General features: G+C 34.7%; 1 protein-coding gene across 15 annotated transcripts in view; it reads right to left on the reverse strand.

Moving 5' to 3' along the window:
* exoc7 (exocyst complex component 7) overlaps nucleotides 1–18,431 on the reverse strand; it is a 58,202-nt gene extending 39,771 nt beyond the window's left edge. For 2 of the 15 annotated variants that reach the window (XM_055004216.1, XM_023294679.3), the window contains exons 1-13: nucleotides 18,216–18,430; nucleotides 18,041–18,106; nucleotides 15,238–15,422; nucleotides 13,994–14,099; nucleotides 13,669–13,891; nucleotides 10,968–11,135; nucleotides 10,742–10,753; nucleotides 6,639–6,731; nucleotides 3,077–3,222; nucleotides 2,182–2,334; nucleotides 2,000–2,098; nucleotides 1,843–1,905; nucleotides 1,631–1,697 (exon numbers count right to left, since the gene is read on the reverse strand). In XM_055004216.1, coding sequence (XP_054860191.1) covers nucleotides 1,631–1,697; nucleotides 1,843–1,905; nucleotides 2,000–2,098; nucleotides 2,182–2,334; nucleotides 3,077–3,222; nucleotides 6,639–6,731; nucleotides 10,742–10,753; nucleotides 10,968–11,135; nucleotides 13,669–13,891; nucleotides 13,994–14,099; nucleotides 15,238–15,422; nucleotides 18,041–18,106; nucleotides 18,216–18,275 — 1,441 coding nt within the window. In that variant the 5' untranslated portion in view covers nucleotides 18,276–18,430. Of the gene's footprint in view, nucleotides 1–1,630; nucleotides 1,698–1,842; nucleotides 1,906–1,999; nucleotides 2,099–2,181; nucleotides 2,335–3,076; nucleotides 3,223–4,326; nucleotides 4,393–5,023; nucleotides 5,027–6,625; nucleotides 6,732–10,741; nucleotides 10,754–10,967; nucleotides 11,136–13,668; nucleotides 13,892–13,993; nucleotides 14,100–15,237; nucleotides 15,423–18,040; nucleotides 18,107–18,215 lie in introns of all 15 variants that reach the window. The other 13 variants (XM_035941164.2, XM_023294686.3, XM_055004215.1 and 10 more) reach the window with 13 other exon arrangements.
* Between the last annotated feature and the right edge of the window lie 1,026 nt (nucleotides 18,432–19,457).

A 19,457-nucleotide genomic window follows, 5' to 3' on the forward strand; every position in this document is an offset into this window, starting at 1 on the left:
CTTTTAGCCTAGCAATGCTACTTGTTTCACCATGATGAATGTATCTTCCAACAACTTGCTCCTCTGTTTACTGTTTCTGAGCCATGCTACATTTATTCTATTGATCCAGTAGGCTTTTACGAAACTTTGGAGGGAAAACCTAGTTGCTAATGTAGAGACACTAGTGATTAGCTTACAGATGTCAGTCGCTAGTACAGGGACGCTAACTATTCTTAGTTTCTAGCCACAGGAAGGTAGTGAACTGTAAAGGGGTGTTAACAATTAGCCCAGAGATGCTACTTGTTTCACCATGCTGAATGGGTCTTCCAACAACTTGCTCCTCTCCTCTGTTCACTCCTTCACTGTTTCTGACCTATGCTACAGTACAGGGATGGTAGTGACTTGTACAGGGATGCGAAGGATTAGCCTAGAGATGTTAGTCGCTAGTACAAGGATGCTAACTTTTAGCCTAGAGATGCTACTTGTTTCACCATGCTGAATGTATTTTCTAAAAAATAAAACTAATTCTAGTCGCTAGCATAGGGAATCAAGTGAATAGAACAGAAAAGGGATGCTTTTCACTAGCTTATGGATGCTAGTAAAGGTCTAGGGATGCTACTTGCTAGCCTGGACATGGTAGTCATTACAACAGGAATGCTAGTCACTAGAACTGAGGAACTTCGGAGAACTTATCTGAGGCTAGTGACTAGCCAACGAATGCTAGTCATTCGTATAGGGATGCTAGTGACTAGAATAGAGATGCTAGTCACTAGCTTAGGGATGCTAGCCATAGTCTAGGGATGCTACTTGTTAGCCTATTGATGCTAGTGACTAGCCTAAGAATGCTAGTTCCTTGTGTGGGGATGCTAGTGATGAGAATAGGGATGCTAGTCACTACTTTAGGGATGCTAGTAACAGTATAAGGATGCCACTTGCTAGCCTAGAAATGCTAGTGACTAGCCTAAGAATGCTAGTTCCTCGTATGGAGATGCTAGTGACTAGAATAGGGATGCTAGTCACTACTTTAGGGATGTTAGTAATAGTATAAGGACGCTACTTGCTAGCCTATTGATGCTGGTGACTAGAACAGGAATGCTAGTCACTAGCCTAGGCATGCTACTCACTAACAAGAAATCAACAATACTGATCTCTTGTTGCTCTTTATTTTCAGAGGGTAATTAAACGATAGAATTGAGGAATATTGGAGACCTTATCTGACACTAGTGTGTATTACATTACACAATGACCAAATACTAATATATTAATGTATAACATATTTTAATTACTGAAGAAGTAGCATGACTTCCTGTGAATTTACAGTTCAAACATTAGTTAATTTCTAGGAGATTAAAGGAACATGTGAGACCTGTAAATAAAGAGTTAATATACTCTGCTCTGCTCAATATTATTGGCTGCATTGATTGTTTAAAGTCTAAAGTTTAGCACTATGTATTAAAAGGGTTTTAAATTAAAGCACAAAGTCAGACCTCATACCTTCAGATCAGAGCTGAAAATGAAGAACACGTCACTGTCCAGAGCAGTGAATCCAGCTGTGAGTTCATAGTGTAGCTTTGTTTAGATCACAGATATCTAACAGGAACCACAGCAGGCAGCAGGATGCTATGCTAACAGAGCTAGCCGCTAACGGTACCTTGTGAGGCCAACATGGCTCCGGCCGTCTCGTGGAAGTCCAGCAGCTGCTGCAGGAACAGAATGGCCTGCAGACGAGAGCAGAGGTCGGCACTGAATAAACAAACAGTCGGCCGTTACCACGGTGATGGACAAACAGCGTCGTGGAAACAAATCGAGGCTGAAAGAGCAAATAAAGTTACACAACGGGAGGTAACGGAGTGCTAGGCTTACGTTGCTGGTCAGCTCATGGACGGTTCCATCTTTGGGCATGTTGTACTCTTTATCCGGATCGTTCTGTGGGCAGAAAACAGAGACGTACACCTCTGATAAACAACTGTCCAATCACCGATCAAATTGGTGATTGGACAGTTGTTGATCCAAGTTGTACCTTGATGCTGTCTGCAAACTCCTCCAGAGCTTTGGCTCCGATCGTCTCCATGGAGGTGATGAGTGTCGGCAGCTTGTTCTTGGTGCTCGCTGCTGTTCCCTGAAAACAAACAAACAAAAGTCAAACTAACAAACAAAAGGTTATTCTTCTGCTGTGAGTTCTGGAGTCAGAGTAACTCGAACCTGCAGCGTGGCGTCGAACTCGGACTTGTTCATCTTCAGGTGTCGGAGAATGGGAAAGATGGTGAGGACGGCTGAGTAGTCGTGTCTCATGATGGCCCGACGAGCTGCAGAGACGATGTTGTCTCCTTCCAGCATCAGGTTGTCCAGAGCCTCCTGTGGACAAAAAACACGAAACCAACAGACTAAAGGTGGATTTTATGTTTCATGGAGGAGCCGAGACACAAAACAGTTTAACCATCTGAAGCACAAAACCTGTCGGCAAAAGAAAACTTTTAAAATGACACCATTTATCAGAGCCAGAAACTGTGAAAACATGGTGAAACATCTTTCTACAGATGATGAGCAGAGTAGAGAGAAACAGTCTGGAGATGAAATATGGAGATAGTTCAATATCTATAGTATGTGGAGACAAAACAGTGAGACAAAGTGAGACAGGAAACAACAATAAGACAAACAAAATAGACACAAAACAGCACAAACAAGACACAAAATGACAAAAAGGAGACAGAGTGACCACAAAAAAGACAAAATGTGCCAAAGAGACAAAAAAACTACTAAAACGAGACACAAAACGACAAAACTGGCCACGAAATGACAAAAAACAACAAATGAGACACAAAATGGCAAGAGGAGATGACAAGAGAGGAAAATCAAAGCTAGTGGATCAGTAAAATACATACAGCATGGCTCAGAAACAGTGAACAGAGGAGCAAGTTATTGGAAGATACATTGAGCATGGTGAAACATCTTTCTACTGATGATGAGCAGAGTAGAGAGAAAAACAGTTTATGGAGGCTGTAGAATTAATTTCAGCTCTTTGTCGTCTCGTCTGAAGCTTCTCCTTGTAGATGTGACCAAATCTGAGGTAAAAATGTTGTCTTTCAGCATCTCTGACCTGAATGAGCGAGTCGAAGGTCTTCTTCTGGTGGTGTTCGGGGATGATCTCGGTCAGTAGGGCGTACTCGCTCTGAGCCAGCTTCACGAAGGCGGAGATGCAGTGGATGTACGAGTCGATCTCGATGTCCAGGACGTCGTCTTTTCCTGCATGAGCAAATGCTGGATCAGCCGGTAAACAAAGACACAAATGACACGAGGAAACTTGGAGTCTAGTGCAGTTTGTGTTCAGATGGAGGCAGAAATGTAGAGAATAAGGCTGTGTTCCAAATCAGTCTCTAAACACTAGATAGTGCCCTAAAAGTATCCCTAAATGCACTTATTTTATAGTGGTGACGTATTTTATTAAGATGTTTTTTATTGTTGTTAAAACGTATTTTAGAACATTAAGACATATTCTATTGTTGTTAAAATGTGTTTTATTGTTGTTTAGACGTATTGCATTGTTGTTAAAATGTGTTTTATGGTGTTAAGGCGTATTTTATAGAGTTAAGATGTATTTTATGGAATTAAGACATATTTTCTACAGAATGTATCTTTTCTATAAGTGTAGCTCGTTAAAATGACAACGGACAAATCCAGAGTTATGGGACGAAAAATATTAAAATTAAAAATAATAATTCATATTATTATTTTTAATAGAATCAGAGGAACACAAACAAGAAAAAGGTAATTTTGTGGGTTAATTTTTGGAAGATACGCTTAGTATAATATGAATTTTATCACTAAAATGTCAATATTTTGATTACACTTGGGGTTAAATCCAGTTTTTTAAATGTCTGGAAATAAACAAATTAAACTTTCTTTCATCCTTTTCTAACAATTTATGGCATTAGGGCTGCAGTTAACAATAGTTTTCTTCATAAATCCTTAGTATAATATGAATTTATTACTAAAATGTCTATGTTTTGGTTACACTTGTAGGAGTTAAACCCAGTTTTTTTTTTAAATGTTTGGAAATAATCAAAGAAATTCAATTTTCTTTCATACTTTTCTAACAATTTAAGACATTCGGACTGCAGTTAACAATCATTTTCATTACTTACGCTTACGTCAATTAGTTTACTACCAAAGCTGACATCAATCTGATATGTTTTAATTGAGTGACATAATTAATAACGACTAGATGGGAAGTAGAGAATGAGTGGCTGATTGTTGATGTGTTTGTTGAGTTTTGTGTTGTGTTGAAATGAGGCTGCAGCAGGTGAGTTTCTCTGTGGGTCCAGCATTCGGCTGTCGGCCCGGACTCACCTGTCGGGGCCCCGTGCTTCTCGTTCAGGGCCTCACTGTGATGTTTGACTCTGAGGTCGAGATCTGCTGGTGGAGTCGAACACAGTCAGACCACCGAGGGACTGAAAACAAACCTGAACCGGAGCTGCACCGACCACCAAGCACCAGCAGAGGGAAGCAGCAGAGACACCGACCGACGGACCGACCGCTCGGTTTACTGGGACTGAACTCTACGTCAGTCTGAGTTCAAACTACAGAAACCAGCCAGAAGAGAAACATCACAACAGCTTTGATTTACTGCAGCAAATTCATCCTGATGCACTTTCACTCAGTATCACTGAAAGAAACAGATTTTATCTTTCTAACTTGCCTACATTTCCCACAATAATCTATACTATAGTCCAAAATTTGTCCACTTTAACCTCATTTGCAGCAACTATTTCGGGTAAATTTTTGCTTAATTTGACATATTTAATGTTTAATAGTTTGTCTTGTAAACATAATAGCACCACAGTTTATGGCTTCAACACTTCTATAATTAAAATTATGAGCAGAAATTACTGATTTTATGAATATAAAATGTAAAATACTAAATTTTCTTTGTAACAATATTTAATTGGCATATTTTTCATTATTAAAAGTGAACATACTAAAATCTAAATGAAATATAAAAATGTTTAACCAATTTTTTTCCCCATTATTTTGTAATTTGATAGACCTCCTTTCCATTTTTAAGGTGCTATATAAGTAAAGTTTATTATTTTTATTATTATTGGTTTTTTGGGCTGAAATAAACTAATATCTTCATTATTGATTAATCTGTTGATCATTTTCTGCATTAATCAATTAGCCGTTTGGCTGTTAAAATGTCAGAAAATGGTAAAAAATATCCAAAGATATTCAGAGGAGTAAAGAAAATAGTAAATATATACATGTAAGAAGCTGTAATGAGAGAATTTAGCGTTTTTAGAGCAAAACTTTAATGAAATCAATTAATAAATTAGCACAACTATTCATTAATTTAATAGCTGAGAGCTAATTGTAACTCATACTTGCCGTTTCGTCAGTGGGAATGCTTCCTTTATTATTTTATTTGTATTATATTATGATTGTGCATTTTGTAATATTTGCAACATTTACTTTGTTTTAACTTCAGCTTAGTTTCACTTTCATTTTGTCCTGCTTTGCTTGGTCACAATATCTGGCGTAATGTTTTTGCTTTGTCTGTAAAAACACAATGTAATGGCCTTATTCTATATAATAAAGTTATTATTAGACATTTTTTGTCATTAGACTTTTTTTCAGAGCCAATGCAGGTACAGATTGTTAGTTAAATCTGTTGTTTTATAATTTTTTTTCACTATTTTGTAATTTGATGGATTTTATTTGCTTTTTTTTTTTAAAAAAGCTGAAATATAAGTATATGTTTATTATTTTAATTACTACTATCATTAGAGATGAAACTAATAATTATTTTCATTGTCTATTAATCTGATTGTTTTTTCGAATTATAAATTAGTTGTTTAGCTTATAAAAGGTCAGAAAATGGTCACACCGGAAGAAAGAAACAAGAAAATATTCACATTTTAAAAAGCTGTAATCAGAGAATTTAGCCTTTTTTTTTTTTTTTTTTTTTTTTTTAGCAAAGCTGTTGATTAACTAGTTGACAACTAATTGATTAACTGAGTGATGGCAGCTTTAATTATTGTAGTTTAGTTGGTGGGAATTTTGGAATTTTTCCCTTTTCTGTCATTCTTAATGTTTTTGCTTTGTCTGTAAAAACACGCTGTAGTACCTTCATTCTTTACAATGAAGTTATTATTATTTGTATCAGCTGTGTTAATCTTGCATACAGTCGCATTGTTTTTTGGTAGTTTAGTTGACTTTATACGTTTAATCGTTCTACTGAGACTGACCATGACATTGCTTCGAGTATTAGCACGTTGACTTTTATTATAAAAGTTATTATCTTTTATAATTTGAGGAAAGTGGTTAATTTGATTTGTTTTATATATTGAATATTAAATGTTGCAATTCTGATGGATGTAGGATAATTTTCCCTTAACATGCAGATAAAAATACTTTGAAAACTTAAATTTTTAAGAGTGATAAAGTGTCTCAGGATATGGATCGTGGTTGTTTTTAATCACTTTAATCCACATTTAGCTTCATGTAGAGGAATCCGGACGTATTATTCTGATTTTTTTTTAAGATTTATTAGATGTAATTTGAGGTTTATAAACCAGCGGCAGTGTGTCAAAGCTGTTGTGACGTTAGGGATTTCTGTTCACCTGCAGGAGGAAGAAAAGCGACAGAAGACCGAGGTGCTTTACCTTCCAAAGGAGTGAGGTTAGAGCCCCCCTTTTTCCCATCCAGCCCATGCTGTGAGTACTGTTTCAGAAGGTTCTGAGCCTTTCGAATGGTCCCTGGTCCCAGAAACACAGAGACAGAGTCCAGCAGCAGGTCCAGAAACACAAGAAGAAGAAGACAGAGGAGGAGGAAGAGGAAGAAGAAGAAGAAGAAGCTAGGAAGTGAGTGATGAACCTCAGACACCACATCCCTCCACCAGCAGAGATTTTAATGTCGGGAGGGGAGGCAGCCTAACACCACAACTACACAACCAGAGACACACAAACTACAGCAGAACATGTGAACCGGGTCATAAAGAACAGACAGGTTAGATCAAACAGCCAACAGTTCAAAACAGTCACATTATCGTTAATATTATCACTAACAAAACAACATGAGGCTGTATATCTACACAACATTAATATTTAGTGTCTGTTAGTGGGTTAGTCGGCTGCAGATATCATCTTAGAAATCAGGATTTTATGTCTTTTAGAAAAGCGGGTTAACATGTTAGCAAACAGAGCCACATTATCCAACATGTTTCTAAAGCCAATACTGACTCCACTAAACTCTCCCTGCTTTACTCTATGTCTTTATTACGCAGTAGGTTGAATCTTTAAAGGTGTTTTTGTGACCCGACAGACATCTGATGAGGTGAAATCAAATATTTAAACACACTCTGGGTGAAAAAACACTAAACTCCAACAATGGTTTTATTCTAAAAACACCAAAAACATGCTAAAATTTGAATAATAAAACAAATCTTACATTTCTCGCTTCCTGTATTTCTTATCCACAAGATCACCATGTTTTAATACGACTTCTAAAAGTTTCTGAAGTGCACATGTTGCACTTGGTTGCAACAATTTAAATTTATCAGTTTATTTTAGATTGATGGGGTCAATTGATTGAACTGAAATCCAACTTTTAAATCATCTCTGAGTGAAAAAACACAGAATTTCAACACTGTTTGTATTCTAAAAACCCCAAAAGAATCTCAAAATTTACTAAAATATGAACAACAAAATGTTTCAATTCTGAAATGTCTTACTTCCTGTATCTCTTATCCACAAGTTCACCACATTTTAATATTATTTCTTGGAGTTTTTCGTGCGCATGTTGCAGTTGGTTGCAATAAAAATTATATTTTTTTATCAATTTCAAAATATGTAACCTTCTAATTTCACATATTTGTAGCTCAAAAGCTGCTAATAATTCTAAAAGCTGCATTTTTATGACTGATGGAATCAACTGATTGAACTGAAATCCAACTTTTAAATCCACTGAAAGCTGGAGCATCGAGTGAAGAAACACTGGATTTAAATTTAAACACTCAGCAAACATCTGTAGGAACACCAAGAACCTGTTAAAATATTAGTTTCTAAACTTATTATTTACTCTTTTCTTAGTTGCTATGGTCCTCATCCACAAGTTTACCAAGTTTTTGGGTGATCTCTGAAAGTTACAAACTTAGAAGGGCGTCTGAGGTATTTTAATTGACTTCAAAACATTCAGACTAATTTTAGACATTGCAGTTGGACATTGAAGGTGTTTGTATGTTTATATTCAGTAGTTTTCGCTCAAAAGAAGAAAATTATGGCTAGTCGATTAATTTAATAGTTGACTACAAATTATTGAACTGACTGATGCTTGCGGCTTTAGTTATTGCAGTTTCGTCAGTGGGAATGTTGGAATTTCTGCCTGTTGTGTCATTTATTGCTGTTTACTTAGGCTTACTCAGTAGTTGCTAATAATTCTAAGAGCTGCATTTGAACGACTGATGAAGTCAACTGATTGAACTGAAATCCAACTTTTAAATCCACTGAAAGCTGCAGCATCGAGTGAAGAAACACTGGATTTAATTTTAATTTTCACAGCAAACATCTGTAGGAACACCAAGAACCTGCTAAAATATTAGTTTTGAAAGTTTTTAAATCATACTTTTCTTGGTTGCTGTGCTCCTCATCCAAAAGAAAATCATGGCTAGGCCTAAAACTAACAATTCTTTTCATTGGTAATTAATATGTTGATCATTTTCCAGATTAATCAATTAGCCATTTGGCCGATGAGATATCCGAAAATGGTGAAAAATATGCAAAGATATTCAGTTTACTGTCACAGAGGAGTAAAGAAAATAGTAAATATTCACTTTTAAGAAGCTGTAATGACAGAGTTTAGTCTTTTATCTCACTAAGTTAATTAAACCAATTAATCAACTAGCAAAACAGTTGATTAATTTAACAGCTGACAACTAATTAATGAACTGACTGATGGTTGCAGCTTTAATTATTGCCGTTTCATCAGTGGGAATGTTGGAATTTCTGCCTCTTGGAGATTAAAGGTGTTTGCATGTTTATGTTTAGTAGTTTTCACAGACGTGAAGGGAAGATTTTAACCACAACTTAAGAAACTCGGTAAAGAAAAGGCTGATTAATGCTTGTGTCCATCTAATACTGCACTTAAGGGGTTCTCTGATCAGTTTGAAAGTTTTTTTGTGATCCAATAGATGTCCGCTGTTTCCACAAAATCATAATAAATCTACTGAGAGTGAATTCCAATATTTTAAATCCACTCAGAGCGCTAGCATGGAGTGTTCTATTCTAAACACACATCAGACACGTTTAAAAAACCTGCTGCTGGATAAAAGCTAAAATAAAACTCTGTGAGTGAATCGTGGACTAGCAGGTGAAGTGTGGAGGTTAAAAAACACACTTCTGAGAAAAAAAAACGCAGCAATAATGATGGAAAACACGAGATTAATTACTGCACTGATGCTCACTTTCAGTCCAGGTGTTGTATTTTTTTGGTCGTTTTAACACTTTATAGTCTGAACTTGACCAAAATGAGGCTAAAAACTCCTGGAGAACTCCACAACTGGTTGAAAACTATTCAGTCTTTCAGAGATAATATTTGACATAAAGCACCATAATTTCATTTATTTTTAATATAAAGTTCTATACTGATCAGTGGAGCTTTAATATTCAGTCGTCCACCAACTAATCTTTAACTCTTTATTCTCCTTGTGGGGTTAATTATTGCAGCAACAGAAGCTGTGAAGCATCAATGGAGTTAATTCAGATTCAAGCAACAAAGCAAATAAAGTAACAGCTGACTTTGACTCCTTAAAACAACACAACACATACACTTCTTGTTGCGACACGACTCAGCGACACAAAGACTGAAAACATCCTTTAGTTTCATGGTGGCAGCAGCCAAACGTTCACATTTGTTTCAGTTTTATTTTAGAATAATGACTTTTCTTACCAGTGTTAAACAAACTGTTGCCTGTTTTGGAATATTAATTCAGAATTTCACTACTAAAAATCCCCTTATTGATTCTTCAGGTCAGTAAAGTTGATTAATATCATGTTTTTCATGCCCTGCTACTTTTTGCTTTAAAGGAGTTTCACTTTACTCAGCTTTTCTACGCCTCATATTCACATTACAAATGAAATCATTACAGATTAAAACATTGCACATGTTGTGGATGGTTGTAACAAAAACAGAAGGAGGTTTAGAAGTTATTTTTTATCATTTTCAAAACATGTAAACTTCTATTTTTACGTATTTGTAGCTCACAAGCTGCCAACCAATTAATATTGATTAATTTAATCGCTGACAAATAATGATTTAACTGACTGATGGTTGCAGCTTTAATTATTGCCGTTTCGTCAGTGGGAATGTTGGAAGTTCTCCCTCTTACGTCATTTATTAGTTTATTTAGGCTTATTTAGTAGCTGCTAATTATTCTAAGAAAAACCTGCTAAAACATGAATAATAAAACTTTTAAATCTTAATTTTTTTACTTCCTGTATCTCTTATCGACAAGTTTACCACATTTTAAGCAGATTTCAGAAGGTGTTACAGTTGGTTGCAATAAAAACAAAAAGGAGGTTTGGAAGATAATTTTATCAATTTAAAAACATAATAAACTTCTATTTTCTGCTGCTGCAGCACCATGAAAGTAGAGGTTTACATCTAGACTGTAATTAACCTCTAACCACTGCTGAGAATAAAACTAATGCTGCCGTCAGACGAGGCCTCGACACACAACAAACAGCAACAAGCAGAGCGAAGATGAGTTTACCTGGGATGTAGACTGTCATCACAACACACAGGATTATATGTAGGAGGAAGGATGGAGCCGGTTAGAGACTTATAAGAAACTACAGAACGATCAGAGATGCTGGAGCAGATTTAAACAGGAAATGGTGGCTGGATGGTGATTGACGTTATTAATCAGGTTCATGCTGCTCTGTTAGGTCTGATTTCAGGCTGATCATTGGGTTTGAATCAGGCAGTGAGTAGCCTACCTGGTCTCTTGGGGGCCTTCTTGGTGGGCGTGTCCTTGCGTTTGGTCTGGACCGCAGGTGAGTAAAGGATCCCAGAGGAGGCGCTGTTCTTACGGAAATGATCCTTCAGGCCTTTGATGGAGCGATCGAGCTGGTTGGACCTGATCTGGAAGTAAACGTTCATGAAATCTGCAGAGAGACGAGAAAAAAGCTTTATTACGACCAACAACCTGTGTCTATAACGTGTTTTTATGCACATTTAGAAGCATGACAGTGGAAAAACATCATGGAAGCTGCAGGATTTTGTAAAAATTTCCCAGATTTTGCATCTTATTTGAGGCATTTTTTAAAGAATTAAACAGAATTCCTTGACGTTGTACAGCGTATCACAAAAATAAGCATCAAATCCTGTCTGTGCAACAGTTTTTAAAACAAAAAATACTGCAAGAAATGTGCAAATATAAAACTTAAAATGATAGAAAAACTTTGGAAACTTTACTACAACCAAACTGTGTTTCCTTTACAACAGCTGTGTTTCTATAACGTGTTTTTGAAGTATCACAGTGGAAAAACTTGATGGAAACTGCAGGATTTAGAAAAAATTCCCCAGATTTTGCATTTTATTTCAGATGGTTTTTTTTTTTTTTTAAGAATTAAACGGAATTCCTTTACTGACGTTGCACGGTGGATAATGAAATTAAGCAGTGAAGAATACTGTCAGTGCGACAGTTTGCTTGCAGTACAACAACAAATGTGCAAATATAAAATATAAAAATACAGTAAAAAGCAGCGTAACCGATGAAAACAGTGACAGAGCTGAATTTGCAGTTTGCAGTATTAAGAACTTTACAAAAACAGAAGTTTAACTAATATTGCACCTTTGCAGAACACAAACAAAAATGATTTAAAATACAGTTTTATGTTAACATATGTCTAGAGTATAAATAGAAAGTTAAAGGTTTTAACTTTTTATAAAGAATTAATGAGCTTCATGTAAGATTAAAAAGCTTTTATGAATCAGTTTTGACACTAAAGAAAAATCAGACTGAAATCAAAAGACAACAGGAAATTTTTTCTACCATCGAACTGTAAAACTCTTAAACATCAACAATAATATCAACGTTATTCCCAATATTATTTATCTTTATAGTTTCTGCAACATCAGCTTCAGTATTGTGTAATATTTAACTAGTATGCTTGATATTAATTTACTACCTTATATTAATATTCATCAGTTTTACTTTGTACTTTTTTATTTTAGTGTTCTTGTTCTTCTTATTTATATTTTCTGTTATGAATTGTACTTCTATCTCTTTCTGCTTTTTTCTGAATTTATTCTCGTTATGTAACTTTGTTTTCTGAGTACAAACAATTTCCTTCGACATTAAAAAAGCTGTTGTATTTTAACTATTTTTCCCTGTAAATGTATAAAGTTTTCTATGTTTTTTCTTTTTCTTTAAGGATTTTTAGCTGCATTGGCCTCCATCTTCTTCTACTCTTTCTTGATAATGTGTATTGCAGTCTTTAGCGCCTCCTTGTGGTTTATTTGTTCCAAAGCAACATTTTATTCTCACTAATGTCCTCAAACTTCTGTTCATTGTAGTTTTGAATAAACACAAATGAAGGAAATCTGCACTCATGTGGACCATTTTAAGCAGCAGATTAACCGACATTCTTCTATTTTTTAAATATATTTGACAGATTCAAGGCTCATGTACAAATACAATAACAAGGCAGAAATTTCTTACTTTATCTGAATAAACTGCTGAGTCTTGGGGCTCATTTTAATTAATGTTACAGCACAAATGTTTCATGTGACAGCAGTTTATACTTGTTTTATGTTGTGTCTATAGACTGACTGTTTCTGCGTCTCTTCAGGCAGATTCATTAAGTTGAACTAATAATCATTGGAGCTAAATTTAGTGAACAAACATCTCGTCTCTGCAGTCTGATGATCACTCATGAAAATTAAACTTTAATTTCTGATCAAACAAGAGCAGAGATTAAAAACTAACTGTTCCCCAGAGGATGAATCCTGATAAATGTTGAAATTCCACGTATTATATATAAACATCAGGTGTATAGGGTTGGATGTGCAGTTGAAATGGGACTCATCTCATATTTTTATCATGTAATTTTAACTTTAATTTGCATTAATTGTAGTGTTTGGTGGAACGAAGCAAAGTAGAAATAAACTGCTATGACTAAATGTTAAATTTGGACGCTCTAAGATTGATGCTGTATCAAAAGTAGTTTATAAAATATACAACATTTAAGTCAAATAAACTCATTTTTACAGTGTATATCCCTACAAATAATATTAAAGAATGAATATTGTCTGTTTTCTCTCTAGAAAAACTCACAGAATAACCCAAACCCTCTCTGTTTGAGACCAGAAGTACAGATCAGTAAATGTGCTTCTCTGTCTCTCTGTGTAAACAACGGCTTTCAGTGATTGGCTGCTACTAATGATGTGCAACGGCCAATCAGATGCATCTGTGGGCGGGCCATTACAGAGACCACAGAGTCAAAGAAGAACATTTGCTTTATTTTGCAGTAATCGGTCTATCAAAATAATGACGCCTTTAATCTAAAATGCCACATATCTGCGTCAATAATCATTTAGGTTTATAATCAGTCACTTCCTTGCCTGAATTAAAATAAAACTACAAGATTAGAGGTTAAACTTCACCAGCTGCAGCTCTGTAAAACAGAAACTCACCCTGGTTCCGTCCGTATTCCACCAGCCAGCCAGCGATGCAGATGATGTCCTGCAGGACGGCTTCGGGCAGATGTTCCAGAACCACCTCCTCCTGGACCTCCAGCTCCTCGTCCACGCTGATGGCGTCCAGGATCAGGATGGGAGGAACCGGTTTACTGTAGCGGGTCAGCAGGCTGCGAAACTCCGCCTCCAGCAGCTCTTTGCCCTTTTCAAAACGAGCTTTCTGCACAAAAGCAACAAAGAGAGGCTTTAACTTTTTGATTTCTGATGCGGAGACATGTTTGACCTAAAAATCTGGTTCTGCTGCAGGAGGTCGAATCTGTACCACTGTGTTGAGCTCAGGACTGTCGGGGTTGTTGTCCTGAAAATATTCAACAGCTTTCTGGATCTTTGCAATGCAGGCGAGATACTCATCCAGCCGTCCTGTAGGTCTAAGACAGAAAATAAAGAATATTACACATTTAAATACTTAAAGGTCATGAATCTTTACAACTCAATGAAAAATATAAAAATATAAAAATATCACATACTGAACAACAACCACTTTTAAAAGACAGACAGATAACGGAAAATTGCACAATATTATCTTAAGAAACAGAAAAATATTGTAAATTCAATGTAATTTGTATTAAAAATACAGGTAATTGCACATGATTGTTATTTTGCCCATTAACAGGTAAAATTTTAGGATTTTTTTCGATACTGTTGTGATTTTACAGTAAATTATATTCTCTAAAAGGATTTTCTTTCACAGTTTCATCAAAACTTTTACTTTAATTTAGATTTTAACACATTTTTTTAACACAATTTTCTAACTACCTTTAAATGGCAGGTTAATAATGAAAACCTGTATCATATTATTTTAACAAAAACAAGCATTATACATTTTTGCATTATAATTTGTATTAAAATACAGACAAGTTGAATTATATTTTCACATTTAACGGTCAACATTTGAAGATTTTTCTTAATACTAATATTTTTCTGAAAATATTTTCTGTACAAGAATATTCTTTCACAATTTCATTATAAAACTTACTTTAATAACTTTTATCTTGATTTTAACACATTATAGAAATATTTTCTAATCGTGAAAATTTGTTTCCAACTTAAATTCAGTCATGAATCATGAAGAATCAGGATTTGATTTAGTTATGACGTAAAGAAGAACAGACAAATACTGAAAATACATTATAACTTGTATAACAAAGATAAATAGAAAAAACAGAAAACCGTTAATTTCTGTTTTACATATAATTTAACATGACTGTTTACTGTTAAAATGTGGTGATTTTTTTGACACTATTGTAGTTTTGCAGTTAAGAAATTTTCTCTAAAAGGAAATTCGTTCACAATTTTATAAAAACACTTTTGATTTAAAATTAATACATTTAAGAGACGTAATTCTACTTAATTACAGACATGAAGGAAAACAATTTGTAATTTTAGTTTTTTGTTGTTGAATTGTGTTTAGCACTTTACTGTAATTTAATGGAAACGAGTTGTGAGACTCTGACACCTGAATCTGTTCATTTAAACAACTATTCAACCCGTTAAGTCCATCCTCACCCCTCTCTGATGATCCTGTCGGTGTCTTTAGCTACGTGATAATAACTGATGACGTGATCCATGCAGGACAGAGTTTTGTCCACGTTCTCCTGCAGACGCTGCAGATTCTCCGTCTGTTTGTGAACCGGGATGATGGAGTTCTCCAGCTGCATCAGACGGCTCTCGAACGAGGACAAGATGGAAACCTTCAGGACGAAAACAGACGTTAGAAAACAGATCCACAGTAATGTACACTACCGATCAAAAGTTTGGTATCACTTACAGATGTCCTTATTTTTGAAAGAAAAGTAGTTTTTTTTCAATGTAGATAACATTAAATGAATGATAAATATAGTCTAGACATTGTTAATGTGGTAAATGACTATTGTAGCTGGAAACAGCTGATTTTTAATGGAATATCTCCATAGAGGTACAGAGGAACATTTCCAGCAACCATCACTCCTGTGTTCTAATGCTACATTGTGTTAGCTAATGGTGTTGAAAGGCTAATTGATGATTAGAAAACCCTTGTGCAGTTTTCATGGAAAACATGAAATTATCTGGGTGACCCCAAACTTTTGAACCTTAGCGTATATTTGGGTTCTTCCATCTTCTGCCCGACCATCTCTGATTTGCTTGAAACGTCTTTATCACAAAACATTGATATTTCTAAAGATATATGTGAAATTTTAGCTTCATATGTCAAATAATTTCCAAGGTAAATTATTTTGAAAAATCCCCCGTGTCCCACATTTAGCGGGGTTTTTTCCCTCACAGTGAGATTTGAGGCTGTTTGAACAACATCTGAGGAACAAACTGGCCAAAGTGATTTCAAATTATCAATACCATTGAAAAAAATGCCCAGAATGACAAAAAGTTTGACAAAGAAACAGAAACCTAGAAATTTGTGCAAAAATAATTCAGAAAATAATCAAAAGTAGCTTTAAAATTTGTCTAGGAAATGGCTCAAATTTCTCCAAAATAATTGAAAATTGTCTTGAATTACTCGAAACTGGTCAAAAATTGTACAAAAGAATAATTGAAAAATGTCCAAAATAACTTAAACTTGTCTGATTGACTGAAAATTGTCCAAAATGAGGTAAAAAAAATCATCCAAAATAGTCTGAATAAAAAGAATTGTCCACAATAACTCCAAGTTTGTCCAAAATGGCTCAAAATGACTGAAACCTGGAAACTAGTCCAAAATGAAATTGAAAATTGTCTAAATTACCTAAACTTATCTGAATGTCTGACAAAGAAAAATATCAAAATGACTCAAAATTTGTCCAAAGTGACTTAAATTTGTTTAAATAATGCCCCAAATCACTGGGAAAATAGTCTAAAATGGCTTCAAAATTGATTGAAAATGGCTCAAATTTCTCCAAAATAATTGTAAAATTGTCCAAAAATACTTAAACTTGTCAGAATGCCTGAGAAAAAAGGTCCAAAACTCCTCAAGTATAATCAGAATCCACTGTAAGTTTTCATCTCATGTCAATATGGAGGAGATGAGAATGAAACTGTACAAACAATATAAGAGAACAAGTAAAATCCAAATAAATGACAACAAAATGTGAAGTTAAGCAAGAATATTTCTCACGTGATTCCCTGTTGGTCCTAAACATTACAGTAAATGTCTTCTAAAACAAGTTTAACAGAAATCAGATAGTTTTAACGTAACATAAACGGTCTAGATGAATATAAATTAGTCAAACCTAAGCTAAAATACATTAACATGAAGATGTTTTAAGATTTATGATAATTTCTTTTTCTTTTTCTTGTTATAAACGTCTGGTCCTGATATTTTCGTGTCTGAAATTGGATATTGTTGAGTTATTTTTCTGCATAGTTGTTGGGACAACATGTTAACCAGCTAAATACTGATTTTATATATATAGTTAAAAACAATAATATTTCCACATTAAATGATCCTCAGAGAGAAAGTCAGAAGAGATTAAAAAGTCCTGCTCTCATTTATTTATAGTTTTTCTCTGTGCTGTCAATCACAGACACATGGAGAGTTTTCTTCCTGAAAGGGGCGGGACCAGCAGCTACATTTAAGGCAAGAGACACTAAAACAGCCAGTTTAAAATTGGAATAAAACCAGGAGTTATATAGTTAAAGAGAAATAAACCACTTTTGAGGTACTTTAAGCTGAAAAACTACATATTTACAGACACATTCTGGACTTTTGAAATATCCTGTGCAATATTATTATTTCTTATACATATCTAGAACATGTGGTGTTTTCCTACTTTACATAAAAAGCTGTGCAATATCTATACTTATGTCAATATTTCTATTTATGGAAGAATCTGCAACACCACTGACATGTGTAAGGATGTTATTTCTGTTTAGTATTTCTGCATATCTTGGTTTATTTTGCTTATTTTTAAATTCGGTGCTTCATTTCCTTAATGTTTCCACTATCTTTGCTGCTGTAACAGTGAATTTCCCCACTGTCTTGTCTTATCTGATCTTCTTTTGGGTAAATGTAAGACTTTAATTAATTTTCTGAAAACGGGGACGTTCAACAAGATGTTTAGGGTTTGAAAAATCCGACAAAATGGAGCTTTTTTCTGTTTTTTCTCCATCCAGACTAAAACCTATTATAGTAACTCTAGTCAAACATGCACCATTACTAAAGTGGAGACTCAAATGTCTGGTTCATCCCATTAATAAATAGATTTGACAGTTTGTTTACATAAAACAACATTAGACTCAGTCTGCATTAAACCCAGTGTAGTGTCACTTTATTATTTAGTTGTATTTTGGGGGTAAATCTGACATTAATCCATGTTTGTTTGTGTGTTATTCTTCCTACCATCCCTTTGGTCAGCTGGTCGCTCTTCTCCAGGTTTTCTCTGATGAACGACAGAGTCTCCTGCTCCTGTAACAAAACAGAAAACTATTCTCACGCTGTCTCACTTTATTATGAACAGAAATCATGTGAAACATTTAAGCTAACAGAACCAGAAGTGGAGCTAAGGGAGGCTAACCTGCTTCAGCTTCTCCTCTATCTTCCGCTTCCTGGCGGACGCATCCTCGGTGGGAATCATCCTGGAGGAAAACACCGTCAAACGTCGTCCTCCGGTGGGTTTGATGAGGTTAATTTGACCGTTTATAACAGAAAAAACAACAAATACGACGCTAAACAGCTGCTGTTGTGGCTAACGGCTAACAGCAGCGATGTTAAGCTACGGAAGTTTAGCCGTTTGAGGGCAGAGGGTTCCGGTTAGAATTTCAAAATAAAATACTACACGCCCAACTACATAAAATATAAAAACGAGTAATTAGTCTATACAAGTATTAGTCTTTCATGGAGTAGATCTATATATAAAATGTAGATTTAAATACACTAGATTCGATGGATTTTATTTTAATTTTACAATTTTGTACATATATGATAGATTATACGAATATAAAACATTTTATACACATGAGCCAAACTGAAAAAAACGTTTTGTTGTAGTTTCTCGAGCTTAATGATTAAATTAGTAAATTTCTACAATATATTATATGACAAGGTCTTAACCGTAATATCTAAATCAGTCAGGTAAGTTTTTATGAATTTATAATTCATTTTATTGGGTTTGAAATATAATAGATTTTTTAAAAGTAAACTTGAATTGTATTTATTGTTATTATTAGGGTATTAAACCTAACATTTAAAGTATTCGGGTATATTTCTATTTTATATAATATTTGAAATTGCTAGATAAATTCAAAACACAAATTCTTTTGTCTCTATTATATAGCACTTTGACTCAACATCGGCTGTTTTAAAAAGAGCTTTATAAATAAAATTCTTATTCTTATTATTCTTATGTGCTGTCGTTTGTATCATTTGTCCCCACCGTTAAACCTTTAAAACTCTGTCTTTTACTCTGTAGGAAAAGACTTTCCTCTTTCAAGGTGCATCCGCCTTACTTCCGGTTAGGCTTGGCCGTCTTGTGACTGAAAACACTCAAATGATTTTAAAAAAAAATGTTGTTGTGGCAAATAATTTACAATTTTTTTGGACATTACTACAAATAAAATAAACTCACTATGTCTTGTAATGACAAAATAAATTTTAAACAAAATATTTAAATATAACGACAAGTCACGGCGGCGTCATTTTACACGTAATGACGTAAAGGAACCGCCGGAGGTCGCTGCAGGGTTTAATATTAATAATAAAGCAGCAAGGACGTAATTTAACGAAATTATAAATAGGAATGAAGGAAATAAATATGAAA

The sequence above is a fragment of the Amphiprion ocellaris genome, chromosome 18 (assembly GCF_022539595.1).
Source record: "Amphiprion ocellaris isolate individual 3 ecotype Okinawa chromosome 18, ASM2253959v1, whole genome shotgun sequence".
Lineage (NCBI taxonomy): Eukaryota > Metazoa > Chordata > Actinopteri > Pomacentridae > Amphiprion > Amphiprion ocellaris.